The sequence below is a fragment of the Pan paniscus genome, chromosome 12, assembly GCF_029289425.2.
Source record: "Pan paniscus chromosome 12, NHGRI_mPanPan1-v2.0_pri, whole genome shotgun sequence".
Classification (NCBI taxonomy): domain Eukaryota; kingdom Metazoa; phylum Chordata; class Mammalia; order Primates; family Hominidae; genus Pan; species Pan paniscus.
Window position 1 is genome coordinate 14522283 of NC_073261.2, and position 17786 is coordinate 14540068.

General features: G+C 36.5%; 1 protein-coding gene across 1 annotated transcript; it reads left to right on the plus strand.

Annotated features, from left to right (window-relative positions):
- The first annotated feature begins 8727 nt into the window (after nt 1–8727).
- Nucleotides 8728–9515, plus strand: LOC129396555 (peptidyl-prolyl cis-trans isomerase A). Its single transcript, XM_055107384.2, has one exon. The coding sequence runs from the start codon at nt 8795–8797 to the stop codon at nt 9290–9292; it is 498 nt and encodes a 165-aa protein (XP_054963359.1). The 5' UTR covers nt 8728–8794; the 3' UTR covers nt 9293–9515.
- The last annotated feature ends 8271 nt before the right edge of the window (nt 9516–17786 follow it).

Below are 17786 nucleotides of genomic sequence, written 5' to 3' on the forward strand. Positions count from 1 at the left end.
GAATAACTACAGCAATAAAAACAGCTGAATTCTGTGTTTGTGCCAGATTTGCTTCCATGTGCTTTACAAGTATACACCATATAATCCTCACAATAACTCTATAAAGTAGAGAACAGTAATTGATTACAGTTGATGCTTATGCCCTAGTCTTCCTGCTTTCATGGGGAGGTGGTTCACTGTAGTAACATTGCTGTTACTTACCCCTCACTCCGTGGGAGGAGGAAGATTTACCTGACTGTGAAGTTAGAAGAGTAACCTGGGGGAGCTCGATTCATCCTCTTCTCCCATTCAACACCCACTATTGGGAGCCAGCCTGTCCTCAGGAGGCATGCACACTGATATTATCTCTGGCTAAAGGTAAGAGACTTCGCCTAGAGTATGAGCTCTATATTTCTCCAGCACAGTCAATTGTCCTCTGGGTAATTCTATTTATTCTAAGATCAAGCATTATTTTAAATAAGTGACTCTACATTCTAAAGCCATCTGCTCCAAAATATGTATTCTCTACCTGTTTAACCTCTATATTTATCTCAATTTGTTCAGAAATGAGGATGAGATGACCTTAAATCCCCAACTATTATCCTCACACCCCACTAATGAAAGAGGCATAGAGGGCTTCGGTAACTTCCCTATAATCATACACTTTTTTGTTTTTGTTTTTTTAAGATGGAGTCTCACTCTGTTGCCCAGGCTGCAGTGCAGTGGCGCCATGTCGGCTCACTGCAACTTCCACCTCCCAGGTTCAAGTGCTTCTCCTGCCTCAGCCTCCAGAGTAGCTGGGACTACAAGCACGTGCCACCATGCCCGGCTAATTTTTTGTATTTTTTGTAGAGTTGGGGTTTCACCGTGTTACTCAGGATGGTCTCGATCTCCTGATCTTGTGATCCACCCGCCTCAGCCTCCCAAAGCGCTGGGATTACAGGCATGAGCCACCACCCCCAACCCTTTAACTTGAACCCAAGTTTCCAGAGCCCATGTTCATGGCTGCCATTTTAGCTATATTATCTTTAATATTCAGACTCCCCTGGAGTATTGCTTTTATCATCACTGGTTTTCACACATTAGGAAATTTGATGCACAAAGACAATATTTACACAGTCACTTAGCAACCAATGAGCAGAGCAGAGACTAAAACTCAGACCACTGACTCCAAAACAGTGTGCTTTCCACCATATTCCACTCCATCCAATCTAGTTTCCAAAATAGCTCTTTTCAAATGTCATCCAGAAGACTTATATACAGGAAGGTAGAAATTAGAACACCCATTTGACAAGATACAATTGCCTTCTTTTATTATTATGTTTTATTAATACATAGTAGTTGTACATATTTATGGGGTAAATGTGATATTTTGATACATGCATATAATGTGTCACTATCAAATAAAGGTAATTGGGATACCATCTCCTCACACACTTCTCATTTCTTTGTGTTGGGAACGCTCCAAATCTTATCCCCTAAATATTTTGAAATACACAATAACTTGTTATAATTGCCCTACTGTGCTATCAAACACTACAGCTTATTTCTTCTATCTAACTAACTACATTTTTTAACCATTAACAAACCTCCCTTCCTAACCTCCTCCTCCCCACCTTTCTCAGCCTCTAGTAACCACCATTCTCCTCTCTACCTCCATGAGATCAACTTTTTAGTTCCCGCACATGAGTGAGAACCTGCCATATTTGTCCTTCTGTGCCTGGCTTATTTCACTTTGTATAATGTCCTCCAGTTCCCAAAGGTGGATAACATTCTCAATGCTACCAGGCAGCAGAAAGTGAGGCAATAGGATTAAAATATTACAGCCCACGTCAGACTTTTTTTCACTACATCATATAATCCAATGTCTTCACTTAGAAATGATTTTGTTACTCTTCTCTCTGCCATCTTATTCATTTCTTATCTCCATTTTTGCTACTATTCTACACATGTCTTAAGTGCATAGTCAAAACAACCTCTCTACTCATCACAGATCATGTGTTTGATCTCTGAATGTGTTTGCTTCATTAATGTTGAATAAATTCATGAGCTGCGTGTGTTATTTTGTTATCTGAAAGGATTAGCATTAAATAAGTGTCTTCTGTTGCATTGTATTAATTTCATATGTGCTCACCTGAAAAGGTATGAGCTATGTGTGTTATATTGTTATCTGAAAGGATTAGCATTAAATAAGTGTCTTCTGTTGAGTTGTATTAATTTCGTATGTGCTTACCTGAAAAGGTAGAGTAGATTCTCCCGCTTCTGCAATGAGATCAATTTTTGCGTGGCTCCACTGAGATTCGGAGAATCTGATTATTTTGCCTTGCTTTTGCAAGTTTCCATCTAGAGACGTTCTTGTAAAAACTGAGAGATTTGAATGTTGAGACAAATGATACCAAAACTGCACATGTTGAAAACATGTTTTCAATGATATACATATTCCATTGACCTGTCTCTGGTAGTTTTTCCTATAATTTGAAATATTCCTGACCTCAGGTGATCTGCCTGCCTCGGCCTCCCAAAGTGCTGGGATTACAGGCATGAAACACCATCTCTACTAATAATACAAAAAAATTAGCCGGGTGTGGTAGTGCATGCGTGTAATCCCAGCTATTCGGAAGGCTGAGGTAGAAGAATCGCTTGAACCCAGAAGGCGGGGAGGCTGCAGTGAGCTGAGATCACGCCATTGCACTCCAGCCTGGGCAACAAGAGCGAGACTCCATCTCAAAAAACAAAACAAAACAAAACAACAACAACAAACAACAACAACAACAACAACAAAATATATATATATATGTATATATATATATTCCAAACAACTTCTGTGTTAAATATAATCTTCCCAATTCTCCTTTCCCCCAGATGTGTAACCCAGTCATGGGAAGTACCACTGTTTCCATGGAAGTTTCCAGAATCCTTCTCTCTGGCTTCTTACAAATATGAGAGGTACATGTTGAGACTCAACGTTACAAAATCAAGTATTACTATACAAACTTGATGTTTCAAACAAGAAAAACTTTCCTTAAAAATTATTTTCTTAGGTTAATTTTAAAAACTGTAATTAATACTTTATATCAATTTAGTCTCTGTGGTAGCATTAACAAATAACGGGGAAGCTCACAGGATACTGTTCATCAATAATTGAGCCAAGTAAGACAACGTTCTTTGAGGGTAGGGAGGCTTAATCATTTCACTTCCTATTCACCATCAATAATGACACAATCTAAAGGTTTGATGGCTTAACTACATAGTGAAGAGAATAGAGAGGATTATGCCAGGTGCTGATAGCAGTAGCCCTAACATGAAATTGCGTACTGTTATTGATTCAACCAAAATTTACTGACCACTTTCTAAGTACCTGGAGCTGTGTGAGGCAAAAATTAATTCCCTCAATGTTGTCTGGATGATTCATTCTGTAAAATATGCCCACAAAACCTCCATTAAAACAAGTTCAGGTACGCTGCAGTCAAATTTTTTTGCTTCTTCTCATTATCATATAACAGGTCCTAAGGCTGTATGTTTTAAAGAAAAACCCAACATTTAAAGATGAGGTCCCACAAAAGTGGAATACTTCTCTTTAGATTCAGTGACATTTTTTCAGGTTCATTATATTTTAAATTCTTTTTTAAAAATGTTTTCCCATTCATCATTGTGCTTTTATACTGATACATGGACAGATACTAGTGTATATATAGGCAAGCCATGTATTTCACTGTTGGGACCCAATTCCAGTGATGAATGTTGACCAAAATAAATGTTTTAAATGCTTTTTTAAAAAAATTGTTCATTTTAAAACACCAAGCATCTATTTGGTACTCATTTTTATCAATGTCTACTTAATTGTGACCACCTGATTTAAAAATTCTGATTGTTTATTTCATTTCAGATTTTATTACTGTGCTTACCTTAATTCACACCTTGACAGGTGAGTTAGAAACAAAAATAATGGAAATGTTTAATTAAATTCCATGGAAAGAGAGGATTCCTGTTTCTCAACTGCGATTACATTTTAGATCCCTGCTGTAAGTTTCACTATGTCCCAAGCTTGTAAATATGCAAAACAGAGCTTTAAACCTAGTTGTACAAGAGATGTGCATGTCCCATCAGAATTTTGAGCTGTCAAACTTTCACTCAGTACATCACCAGTGTGAAGTTATTTTAATAGTGTATTAAGTATAAATGCCAACGGGATCCATAGTCAATGGGATAAGAGCTCAGAACTTATATTTAATTTACTTTTTTTATACAATTTGCATTATGCAGACTTAAATTCTTAAGTCATTAAATACCAAGGAATGTTCCATTATCTTTTGAATTTTTGAGGGTGAAATCACTGAACAAAAGTTATTGATACAGCCCACAAATTTTTTTAATTCATTGTTTTCCCTTTTTACTTTTATTTTAGGTTCGGGGTACATGTGAAGATTTGTTACATAGGCAAACACGTGTCACGGGGACTTGTACAGATTATTTCGTCACCCAGGTACTAAGCATTGTACCCAATAGTTATCTCTTCTGCTCCTCTCCCTCCTCCACCCTCCCCCCTAAAGTAGACCCCCGTGTCTGTTGTTTCCTTCTTTGTGTTCATTGTTTTTATTATTTAGTTCCCAACTTGTAAGTGAGAACATGCGGTATTTGGTTTCCTTTTCCTGTGTTAGTTTGCTAAGGATAATGGCCTCCAGCTCCATCCATGTTCCCACAAAAGACATGATCTTGTTCTTTTTTTATGGCTGCATATTCCGCAGTACATATGTACCACACTTTCTTTATCCAATCTGTCATTGATGGGCATCTAGGTTGATTCCATATCCTTGCTATTGTAAATAGCGCTGCAATGACCATTCACATACATGTGAATGTATCTTTATGATAGAATGATGTCTTTTTTTTTTTTTTTTTTTTTTAGACAGGGTTTCACTCCAATTGTTCAGGCTGGAGTGCAGTGGCATGATCACGGCTCACTGCAGCCTCAAACTCCTGAGCTCAGGTAATTCTCCCACTTCAGCCTTCTCAGTAATTGGGACTACAGGCTTGCACCACCACATCCAGCTAATTTTTTTTTTAATTTTTAGTAGAGATGAGGGTTTCACCATGTTACCCAGACTGGTCTTAAACTCCTGGACTCAAGCACTCCACCCACCTCAGCTGCCCAAAGTACTGGGATTACAGGCGTGAGCCACTGCACCTGACCTACAGTAGAAAAATTTCTAGTACTGTAGGTATATGTACCCAGTAATGGGATTGCTAGGTGGAATAGTAGCTCTGCTTTTAGCTCTTTGCGGAGTTGCCATACTGCTTTCTGCAATGGTTGAACTAATCTACACTCCTATCAACAGTGTATAAGCATAATTTTTTCTCCACAACCTTTCCGGCATGTTATTTTTTGACATTTTAATAATGGCCATTCTGACTGGTGTGAGATGATATCTCATTGTGGTTTTGATTTGAATTTCTCTAATGATCAATTTTAAGTTATTGATACAAGCTGTGACTTCACATAAGTAGTAACCAAGTATGGAAACTCTGTGCCTCTCAACCTGGTACATGCCAGTAGCAGAACACTAAACCTTAAACTCCAAATCATGAAACGTGTCATAAATTCCTCACAGAACTTATTATAGTAATTTGTATTTTCTAAGTATTCAGTTAATTGCATTTAAAAAAAGAAGAAAGAAATGAGAAGACTGTCAGTAAATGCTTATAAACATTCAGAAATATATAGAGAGAAAGTAACAGAGAGAGAGAGAGAGGAAAGAGAGGAAGAAAGATAATCTATTCTATGTCAAAAAAATGTATAAGGCATTACAGGTCCTTAGGGACCTTTGAGTCTTTTGGAGGAAGAGTGGCAAAAGAAAATGAACATTTAATTATAATGAGCATAACTACAAAATTGTGAAAATAGTGTGGCTGTTAAATTTAAATTAATTAAAATTAAACAAAGTGAAAAATTCATTTTCTCAGTTATGGTTTTGTTTTTGTTGTTGTTGTTGTTGTTCTTGAGACAGAGTTTCACTCTGTTGCCCAGGCTTGAGTGCAGTGGCGTGATCACGGCTCACTGCAGCCTCCACTTCCTGGGTTCAAGTGATTCTCCTGCCTCAGCCTCCAGAGTAGCTGGGACTACAGGCACGTGCCACCACACCCAGCTAATTTTTGTATTTTTAGTAGCGATGGGGTTTTACCATGTTGGCCAGGATGATCTCGATCTCCTGACCTTGTGATCCGCCTGCCTCAGCCTCCCAAAGTGCTGGGATTACAGGCCAGAGCCACTGCGCCCGGCCTCTCAGTTGTTTTAAATGCCCAATAGCTCTATGTAGCTAGTAGCTACTATACTTAACATAGGGAACATTGTCCATCATCCCAGAATGTTGCATGAAACAGGTCTGCAAAGCATGTAAGTGAAAATTACACCAAACATTCAAATTTTATTTACTACTTGATCATTTTTAAAGGAAATTTTCTTGATGCATGCCTGCTTCATTCAAAACAAGTTAAGTAAAATGTTAATAAAAAGGGCTTGCTTTTATTTTTATTGGGTCTCCACTAAGGCAGATTTTATATATAGTATGACTATTCAAGACTTTGAATCACTGCATTCAAGAGAATTTCATGTGGTTAAAAAAGTTTCCAACAAACAGTTCTTTCTGAATATTGAAGATAAAAATGGAAGCTCCAATTATTTCATTTTTAATTGTATCCTTATGATTTTAAATTATTTCTATTTTTAAAAACTATATATGTATACATTAAATCATATATTTTACTACCAAAGGAAAGAACATCTGGTGATTTACACCAGTTACTGCATATGGATGAGTACCTAAGCTGGAAAGGGGGTGATAGTCTTAGTTCCATTGGCTCTCGTGTCTGTACAGTGCCTCTGGGACCTTGGGCTCTCTGATACTTCAGTCTGGGACACCCAAGATCATGATTCAGAGGTTCAAAATGAATTCTTCCTTATTTTTCTGTTTTCTTTCTTTCTTTTTTTTTAATTTTGGTCATCTCCTGTTGAAACCCTCCTCTTCAAATTTTCTGCCAATTTTCTCAACTTCCCTATGGACTTTGTTCTAATTCCTTCTCAATCTCAGAGCTCCTTGGTCAGATCTTCATGGCCATTCTCGATTTTACTCCAAACCCTCAGCCACCTCTGCCTTCTCTGCTTCACATCAGACCCTTTATGCCTTCCTCAGTCTGCTTATTGCCACACTTGCTGCACCTTTATAAGATCTAGAATACGAAGATACAGAAGGCCAAGAATAGCCAAAAAAGCAAAATAAATAAATGGGAGAAAAGAAAAAAAAACAAGCGAAGATATCTATAGCTCCTCAAAATTCAGCTGGGAATAAGTATATATTGAAAGAGGGGATCATTCATCACATACATAAACACACAGACACACACACACATCCCTCACCATTACCATAGTGATTTTTATGGCTCCTAGTCAGTTATGCTTTTTCCTGGGCATTCTTTTCCTGAACAAGCTTATGTTGAGGTTTAGAATCTTCAATACAACAGAATCTGTTTTTCCCGTTTAAATGATTAATCTTTATGTGCTTTGATATACAGATTGGAGAGAGCACCTGCTCGCCCTTTCCTCTGTAGACTGTTGCTTCCTCTAGAATCCATCAGCTATTCTAACACTGATCTTTGGATTAAACACAATGACCAGGGAATAGAGCACAACTGCACCATTGCAGGACATGATCCAAAATTACTTTTTTTCTAAATTGTTCTTTGACTCCGGTTCATTGTCCTACTTTGGGGACATTGTAAGACATGGCCTTTTAAAACTCTTTGAGAGAGATTTGTAGAGTGTTATTATTATACTGGACTCACCCTCTTGTAGTTTGCAGCATTTTACACTGAATTGCTGTCAGTATCCCCCACTAAACAACACTTTGTTAGAGCAAGCATGTGTTTAGGTTGTTGTCATTATATTCCCTGCATCGAGGACTGTGATCAACGCACAGTAGATAAGCAATATATATGTGTTGAATCGTAGGTATAATGTTTACTTTGGTAATATAGCAAGCACTCGGGAGAAGTCTCAGAAGAACTATTTTCAGTTTTGTTTATTTCTCTTTACTTCCTTGAATCTGAACCACATGTGGCCCTCTCTGCATTGGCAGACTCAAATGTTTAGGCTGGCCCTCATAAACTTTACTTTGGGATCCAACCTATCTCTGGTTTCAACTACCTTTGTCCTGACTTTCTCATTCATATTTGTAAAACAATCTATGAATTATCTTTTACTGAAGGAATATTAATGTACTTGCAAAACAAGTTGGAGAATTAAAAACAAAAGAAAGATCAATAGATGAACATACAAACTAACTTTGAAAGCAAAAGCTTCATATTATCCATCTTCCTGTATTTAATTGTGAAGTCCTAAAAGTAAGAGATTATGTTACTTACACAGTAACTCAAATATGAAAACTCAGAAAATATTAGTACCCACATTAATCCCCTTCATACTTTACATTTCCTAGTTAATTGTAAACAGTAACAGCATTTCAACAGCAGTAAGATAGAATAGCTTTGGGCTCCCTCGTGTTCTGTTTGTCCTATCTTGTATTTCAAAGAAAAATGCCAATTTTCCACTAGTGGCTGAAAGGACTTTTGAAGCATAAATTAAAGTCCGCATCTTGAACAATGATTAGCTGCAAGAACAACTGTCCATGCTGATGGCATGTGTTGGCCACATATAAAGTACAAGGTAATCCATGCAAAATGACCCTAAAATCGTGCTGTTAGAAATGGCAACTCACGCCGTTTTGCAGACGCCGCCGCCGAGGAAAACCGTGTACTATTAGCCATGGTCAACCCCACCGTGTTCTTCGACATTGCCGTCGACGGCGAGCCCTTGGGCCGCGTCTCCTTTGAGCTGTTTGCAGACAAGGTCCCAAAGACAGCAGAAAATTTTCGTGCTCTGAGCACTGGAGAGAAAGGATTTGGTTATAAGGGTTCCTGCTTTCACAGAATTATTCCAGGGTTTATGTGTCAGGGTGGTGACTTCACACGCCGTAATGGCACTGGTGGCAAGTCCATCTATGGGGAGAAATTTGAAGATGAGAACTTCATCCTAAAGCATACAGGTCCTGGCATCTTGTCCATGGCAAATGCTGGACCCAATACAAATGGTTCCCAGTTTTTCATCTGCACTGCCAAGACTGAGTGGTTGGATGGCAAGCATGTGGTGTTTGGCAAAGTGAAAGAAGGCATGAATATTGTGGAGGCCATGGAGCGCTTTGGGTCCAGGAATGGCAAGACCAGCAAGAAGATCACCATTGCTGACTGTGGACAACTCGAATAAGTTTGACTTGTGTTTTATTTTAACCACCAGATCATTCCTTCTGTAGCTCAGGAGAGCACCCCTCCACCCCATTTGCTCGCAGTATCCTAGAATCTTTGTGCTCTCGTGGCAGTTCCCTTTGGGTTCCATGTTTTCCTTGTTCCCTCCCATGCCTAGCTGGATTGCAGAGTTAAGTTTATGATTATGAAATAAAAACTAAATAACAAAAAAAAAAAAAAAGAAATGGCAACTCACGAGAAAGCTCAAGTTGCTTTAAATTCCTTTCAAAAAAAGAAAAAATTCTTAACTGTATTAGTCTGCTAGGATTATGTAGGAAAAAAAAACCATATAATTTCAGAAAATGAAGGCTTTAATCATATCAAAGTACCCCACACTGGTTATCTCACTGCTTGACTCTACTACCTTATAATGAAGAACATTGGTTCCATGAAAGCACTATTATTAATACGTTCCAATTCAGAGGATTGGCTAGATTTTCCAGTTACCCAAGAAGGTAAGAATTTGTTTTGTTTGCTTATTCTGTAACTTTTATGTAAGAAAATATCGACCGGGTGCGGTGGCTCACGCCTGTAATCCCAGCACTTTGGGAGGCCAAGGCGGGTGAATCATGAGGTCAGGAGATCGAGACCATCCTGGCTAACATGGTGAAACCCCGACTCTACTAAAAATACAAAAAATTAGCCAGGAGTGGTGGTGGGCACCTGTAGTCCCAGCTACTCAGGAGGCTGAGGCAGGAGCTTGCAGTGAGCCCAGATTGCGCCACTGCACTCCAGCCTGGGAGACAGAGTGACACTCTGTCTCAGGAAAAAAAAAAAAAAAGAAGAAGAAAGAAAGAAAAAGAAAATATCACATATTGCCACAAACTTATTTTAAAAATTCATATTATAGTCTTAGAAAAATCCTGAGAACCTTAGCTATGTGTATCTCAGACTATCAATAACATTCTCCTACAGTCTACTCCTACTTCCTAAACTGGAAAGCATTACAAAGTAACTCAAATATCCTTCCCGCTAACTCAAAGACTCCTAAAATTCAAGCACATAGAGAAAAGCGTGAAAAACAAATATCTATTCTGGCAGTCTGCAGTGGCGCCTTGAAATAGTCTTAGTTTTTCAAAAACCAAGGCAAACCATTAAGTCAGTATCCATAGCCTTTAGAGATCGAAGCCTTGGTTTTGAGATAAACTACCAAGCACCCAAAATGTCCATGACAGCATTTTCACTGAGACCCCACCTAAATAACACCCCAACCCCAACTAAGTTATCAATTTAAGCAAAAATTAAGTGTCCTTAAGTGGAAACAATGATAAACTGAAACTCAATCCCAGTGACCACAAATCAATGGCTATCGGGAAGCATACAATCATGGGAAAGGTAGATTACATTTTAAAATCATATACATGCATATGATTTCTCAGTGACTCTAGGTGAGTCATAGGAATTTCTAATACACTCTTAATATCTTCAAATTTCTGTAAAGCAGGCAGAATTAACACATCATATTTCTTTACATTCAATTTTTTCTATATATCTAACATTTGTGATCTCATCACTTTAATGTATGACCTTGAATTAAATCTAAGTTAGCTTGTACTTTCAAAGAAGAAGTGCTTCTGGAGTTTCCCCTCAAAAAAAAAAAAACACTCTATATCTATCTTTCTCTTTTTCTGTCTATCTTATAGGATTTAATTAAAATAAAGAGGTGGGAATGGGTAAAAGGCATTTGGATAAAATGGAAATGGAGACCAGGCATTTGCTTTAATTCTTATTCTCACAAAGAAATGGGAAGAAAAAAAAACAAAAGAAAGGAAAAGAAAGTATCTTTAGGACTTTAAAAGAAAGTATCTAACACCACTATTAAGAACTCAGGGAGGGGGGAGGGGGGAGGGATAGCATTGGGAGATATACCTAATGCTAGATGACGAGTTAGTGGGTGCAGCGCACCAGCATGGCACATGTATACATATGTAACTAACCTGCACAATGTGCACATGTACCCTAAAACTTAAAGTATAATAAAAAATAAATAAATAAATAAATAAATAAAATTTTTATTACAAAAAAAAAAGAAAAAAAAGAACTCAGGGCACTCCCACTTAGACTTATACCAAACTGAAAGTATAATTAGGTTTATACCTCGGAAAAATATGTCATTTATCACCAGGAATGCCCAAGTAAACTGCTCTAACACTACACTTACAGGCAATGAATTTACTGTGTGGCACTATTGATCTCTTCATTATTTTCTGATAAGTAAAGACGAAAAAATTAGCTGAAATCCTAAGGGCCGAGAGGCATGTTGGAGCTCTCAAAAGGACTGAAAATAAGACAAGCTGAATACAGACCTCTGATTTAGGTGTTACTTTTATGGAAAGCAAAGGAATTATGTTTACTGAATTAACATTATATTTGGTACATATATACCAATGTTTGGTACAAACATTGTTTACCTACTATGTACCAAATATTTTGCCAGGTGCTTTATTTAATCACATTTTAATCCTTGACATTATTCCATATAATCGTGTATGCTTCCAATGTAAACGCTGACATTTAATCCATACAATCATGTATGTTTCTGGTGTAGACACTGAGTCTCAAAAGGAATATACAATTTGTCTGAGCCACAGATAGAAAGTGGCAAAAGAGACTTGAACCAAGTCTAACTAGTCCATCCTCTCTAATATGCTGCTGAAATAAAATGGGTATTTCACTCCTTAGTTTGTGTTTGCCTGGCACCAGAGGACTCATTTAAAAAACTCAAATTTCAGTAAATATAATCATTTCCATTTGTCTTTCTTTCAACAAACACTTATTTAACTGACTTTATTTTTCTGAATGTACATTGTTGGCCAAAAATTTTGGCAACACGTATCCACAGCTTTAGATTATTGAAATGACTGTGTGAAAAGAATATAAAATAACAGAAAGCTTTAATAGCCCTCAAAAGAATGGTGCCAGTTATGTGTTACAAATGGTCTTCTAGAAGGACATAGCATTTTGTGTTGAAATAGCGCATGTAAATCTCTTAATTCATTATTAAAGTGCTAGTAAAACATGGCGGGCATTTACTAGCAGAGTAACCCAAGCTCAGCGATTTACAACCACAGAATGGCCAGTGGAAATTCAGAACAGTTGATTACCTGACATGGGGTAGAGGCAGTGAGCAATTTTGTAAGAACAGGACTTCCAAGCTTGGCCACCCCGGGGGAGCGCTGTGCCTCCAAATAAATAAACGATCCTGCAAAAACAAAGGGAAAGTCATACGGATGCAAGTTCTCTTACACACTTAGCTGTTCTTTGCTCCACAATCTTATCCTTGCACATGCTAAACTATCAATTAGATAAAGAAAAGTACATTTTTGACATATTTACTATTATGGTTTGTAGAAAACAAATAGCATTTATACCGGTATAACATTAAATACCTAAAATATCATTTAATCAATTAAAACAAGGTCTTGATCCAAATCACCTAAACAAACATTTCTGTTGGCTTCATTTATGTCATAGAAATTGACATCAAATTAAATGAAGCTTCTAAGCTGACAATTAGATATTCAACACGCCCTTATGAAATACCCACAAGAGCTTTATTTTTTAGTTTCCTCACAAAGTACCGAAGGATATGAGCTTATGGAATGAATTTTAGTTTCTCCCGGGTCTTACGTGTTTGACATTGTTGTCTGTGCTAGAGGGGATCAAAGCTTAATTAAAGATCTAATCTGAACATTAACAAAATCAACACTTTTAGATTTTAACTACGACGGATGTGCTCATGGCAAATGTGCAGGGGATAACATCTCTCAGCAGCTTAAAAGATCACAGGTTCAGAGCTGCTGTCTGGGGTAATTTCATTGAATATTGAAGACTTACAAGGAAGGCTATACCCAACAATGTCAAGGTCTGATACTGCCCTTTGATAATCACAGTGATAGGCAATTTGGAAAACCAACTATTTTCATTGGAAAATACCGTATTCAGAGAGTGATTTTCCTAGATACAAGTTAATGCCGACTGCACACAAAGGAAAGGATTTAGAATTAGAATGTATTATTTTATAGACTCCATCACATGTTTAACCAAACAACCAAGGATGTGAGTCAGCAGTGTCATCTTCGAGTGGGAAAAATAGAACCCAGTTTATATTGTTTTTAAATCTCAAAACCTACTTGGAAAGATAAAGTTTACTGTCCCCAAATTCCAAATTACAGGTAATGGAAACAGTGCATGCGAGCAAGTTCATGAAATTATCTATGCTTCACCTAAAAAGGAAAAGAATGGGAAAAGTTGATTTTGAAAAATTCTTCCACCTAAAAATGCTCAGGTTTAGGTAAAATTCAAATGAATATTTTTAAAAAGATGATCAAAATTCTAAAAACAAATGAACCGATATTCAAAGACCTTACTCCTCCAGTCATTCAAAAGAATATACACAATTTCAGACAAGCTGGTTAATGAAGGTGAGAACATGTACACATTAAGACGCCAAAATCTAAATGAAGCAAAAGGCCTGAATAAATCGTTTAGACAACAAAAGTAACTGAAAAAGTAATGAAAAGAAAATCTAGAGAGAAATGTATGGTCCCACATCTGAGTTAAATTTAATTTTCTTTTCTTTTTTTTTTTCCTGAGACAGGGTCTGGCTCTGTCACTTAGGCTAGAGTGCAGTAGCATGATTGTGGCTCACTGCTGCCTGGAACTCCTGGGTTCAAACAATCCTCCAGCTTCAGCCTCCCACTGGGTGTACAGGAGCACACTACCAAATACATTTTAAATTTTTTTGTAGGGGCAGAGTCTCAAACTCCTGGCCTCAAGCAATCCTCCTGCCTTGGGCCTTTAAAGTGCTGGGATTTCAGGCATGAGCCACTGCATCTGGCTCCCTATTTAATTTTTAAAAAACAAATATTTGCAACATTATTCGAGAAACCTCAGATCTTAGAAAAATATGGAGAGCTCCCTGATTCATATTAGGTTGCCAGAATATCTTTAATTTTTAATAAAATGGATGAAAATAGGACAAAATTTAAAACTCTAGAGAGCAATCTCACTTGTGAGCATAGGAACAAATATTCTAATTAAAATGATGTCGAATAAATTTGAAATTGTTATCCAAAAATAGTGTGTCTTGATTAATCTGAGCCTTCCAAGAATGTAGGTTTGGTTTAATTTAGGAGCTCGGTCTCCATATTCAGTTACAACAACAAATGAAAGTGTCAAGTCATAGAATCCTATCTAAATGTTGAAAAGACTATGAAAAACCAGTGAACAATTTCAAGTCACAAATCTTAATAAAATAAAAGGAAATAATTAAATAAAGACTAGTGAACAACCTCAAAATAAATAGCATTCTAAATGGCAAATGATATAACAATATTAATTAAAATGGGAAATGACATATTTCTGTCACAACTATCAATTAGAGATAATATTAGGCAATATTTATAATCTTAGACTAATATTATCTTAAAGGTCTGGTGAGTGTAGAAGTCAAGGAAATAAAATATCTAGTAGACATTATAGAAAAAGAGAAGTAAATTTCCCATGTTTTACCAATAATATAATTGTAAAAATAGAAAGCCAAAGTATTCCATTTTTTATAATTATAGTATCATTTAGAAAATTTGGTAAGCTAAATGGAAACAGATATATTACACAATTACTTATCTTATCTTAGCAGTAAGTTTCCAGATACATAAACAGCAAGAAATGTCCAACTCCTGATAGCAAAATTAATTTTTTTAATGTAGGAATAAATTTAACAGAAAAGGGACACGATTCATATGGAGAACATTATAAACTTTGTGAAAGACTGCAAACTCTCTGGTTAGGTGAAAAGAGATAACATGTTTCTAGATGGAAAGATAATAGAATTAAAATATGAAGTTACTGACCATTGATTTGGAAGCTAAATGCTATCCTATGATAATTTTAACCAAATATTTAGAAAGTTGACAATATTGAGTTAAAATTAATATGTGCAGGTAAGGGGTATAGAGAGTCTAAACTCTGACCACAGGCCCAGGGACTTCTAGGAACACGTCCCTTGATTTATCTTTCTATCAGCCTGCTCTAAACAATGAGCCAAGTTAGAGAAATGTGGAATTTACCAGTTTTATTCCTGGTCATGGCAAGGAGTTTACTTCTGGTAATCAGAATTGTTTATTGTAAAACTCTTTCACACCCACATACCCCAGAGTGGCTATGTGACCAGCACAATATAAAAATTAAAGGACAGAGTGAATAGTCTCCCTGGGTTAAAGTGTTCACATCTGGCTCGACCTCACCTTCTGCAAAACAGGTACCTTGTTAATGCACTGGCCTAGAAGTAACAACTTACATGTCTTAAGAACGTTAGAGGCCAGTCTCTATAACTTTCACAAATGCAAAAGTTATAAACAAGCATTACCATATAGAATAAAGAAATGAATAATAAATAAAATTACTCCAGTTAGGTTTGGTTCAGGAGTGCAAGAGGGGTTTAATATTTAAAAAATCAATTTACCTTATAGACAAAAAAGATAATCTGACAATCATATCATAATAGATGCTGAAAAATACTGAAAACTTTTAACATACATTCAATTTCTTAATTTTTTTTAAAAAGCACACTCTTGAATAGAAGGGAACATTTTTATCTGATAAAGAATACAATTTTTCAGTAAGCATGGCACTTAAGGTTCAACTATTGACAACTTTTCCTCTGAGAGAGAAATAAGACAAGTCTAGCAGCTACCACCAGTTCTATTCAACACATTCTAGAAATTCTGTCCAGTACATAAAACAACAAAAGGAAGATAGAACTGTTAATATTTAGAAAAAAGGAAATAAAATTGCCATTATTTGCAGGCAAAATAATTGTGATCCTAGAAAATAAAATATATATGTATGAGTTCCTAGCTATGATAAATAAAATTAGCAAGGCCACTGGATACAAGGTCAATATTTTCTATAAAAATGCATTTCTATACGTCAGCAATAATCAAAATCAGAAGTTCTTTAAAAGTAACACAAAAACCTAGGAAAATATTAGCAAAAGATTTTCAAAATCTCTACCCTGAAAGCTGTAAAATATTACTTAGTTAAATTAAAGAACACAAATAAATTGAGACACTGGAAACATTTGAAAAACATATTTTTCAGTGAAATGCAAATAAATATTACATATGAGAAATCATTGTACACCCATTAATTGGAAATTTTTATAGAGAATTATAATGCCTCTTGCTGGTAGGAAAATAGGAAAAAGTAGTCCCATTTTGTCACTAAAAATTGGAGTACTAAAGTTTTAGGGTAAATGAATCTATAAATGTTTATTGAAAATATAAATACATATCTTGCTTAAAAAATATAGAAGTCTCACTCCTAGTTATTATCTATTGCATAAAATCGAAAGTATCCTACAGGAGGAAATGTGTACAAGAATAAATTTGAAACATCGTCATGATATTGATGTCACTGGATAGGGGAATAGCTAGATACATTATGGTATATCCAAATCAAATAAATTTAGCTAAATAAACAAACATGAATCCAGTATCACAGACTGGATTTTATCTTCTGTCTTAAATGAGCAAAAGAAAAATATTAGAAAAAAAGAATATTTAGCATGGACTGTCAAATATAGGACAATGGGAATGTAAGATAGTGATAGATCACAGGATAGTGATCTCTGAGAGAGAGGAAACAAATGAGTTAAGTCCTGTAATTCCCACAGCTTACTGCCTAGACAGAGTTTCCAGGTGCCTGTGCAGAGGGGAAACACAGGAGTGTGGTAGTCTCCTCAAGTTGAAACAGATAGAGTCGGTGCTTTGGGGAGACCCACATGGGTAGAATTCATAAGACAGAGTGCCAGCTGCCCCTTTCAGGTACTGGAGCTTTGAAAAGACAGCAAGCTCCCGAGATCTGCAGACAGTCCCCCCTAAATTGCCATGTAAGGACCGATCGTGTGCATGGATTGGAGAAACTACCTGAGTCTGGGGGTAAAATCACCTGAAATGAATAGCTGGAACATTTCCCAAAGGTCACAGAAAGTCAGGAAAGGTAGAGTTCTCTCACCAACCAGAGTGCAAAAAAAAACAAAAACAGACATAGGCATTGGATACAGAACTCAAACCAAATAAACACTTATGTCCAGATGAAAACACGTATGCAAATTTAATGGTGTTTTTACTCATATTTGACAATATTTGGAAACAATCTAAGTGTCCTTCAGCTGGTTAGTGGATAAATGAAGTGTGGCTCATCCACACAATGGACCCAACTATTCAGCAGTGAAAAAGGAAGGAATTGTGGCTGAAGCCAGCGACATGGATGAGTCTCAAGTCCTTTATGCTAATTGAAAGAAGGCAGAATCAAAACGCTACATATGATATGATTCCATTTTCAAGACATTCTGGAAGAAGCATACACTAGGGCTAGAAATCAGATCATTGGTGTCAGTGGTGGGAGGTGGGAGAATTATTGAGTACATAATGGCACAGAACAATGTGTTG

What these genes read in the sequence shown, in the direction of transcription:
- LOC129396555 (XM_055107384.2), top strand. Translation starts at nt 8,795, where the DNA reads ATGGTCAACCCCACCGTGTTCTTCGACATTGCCGTCGACGGCGAGCCC.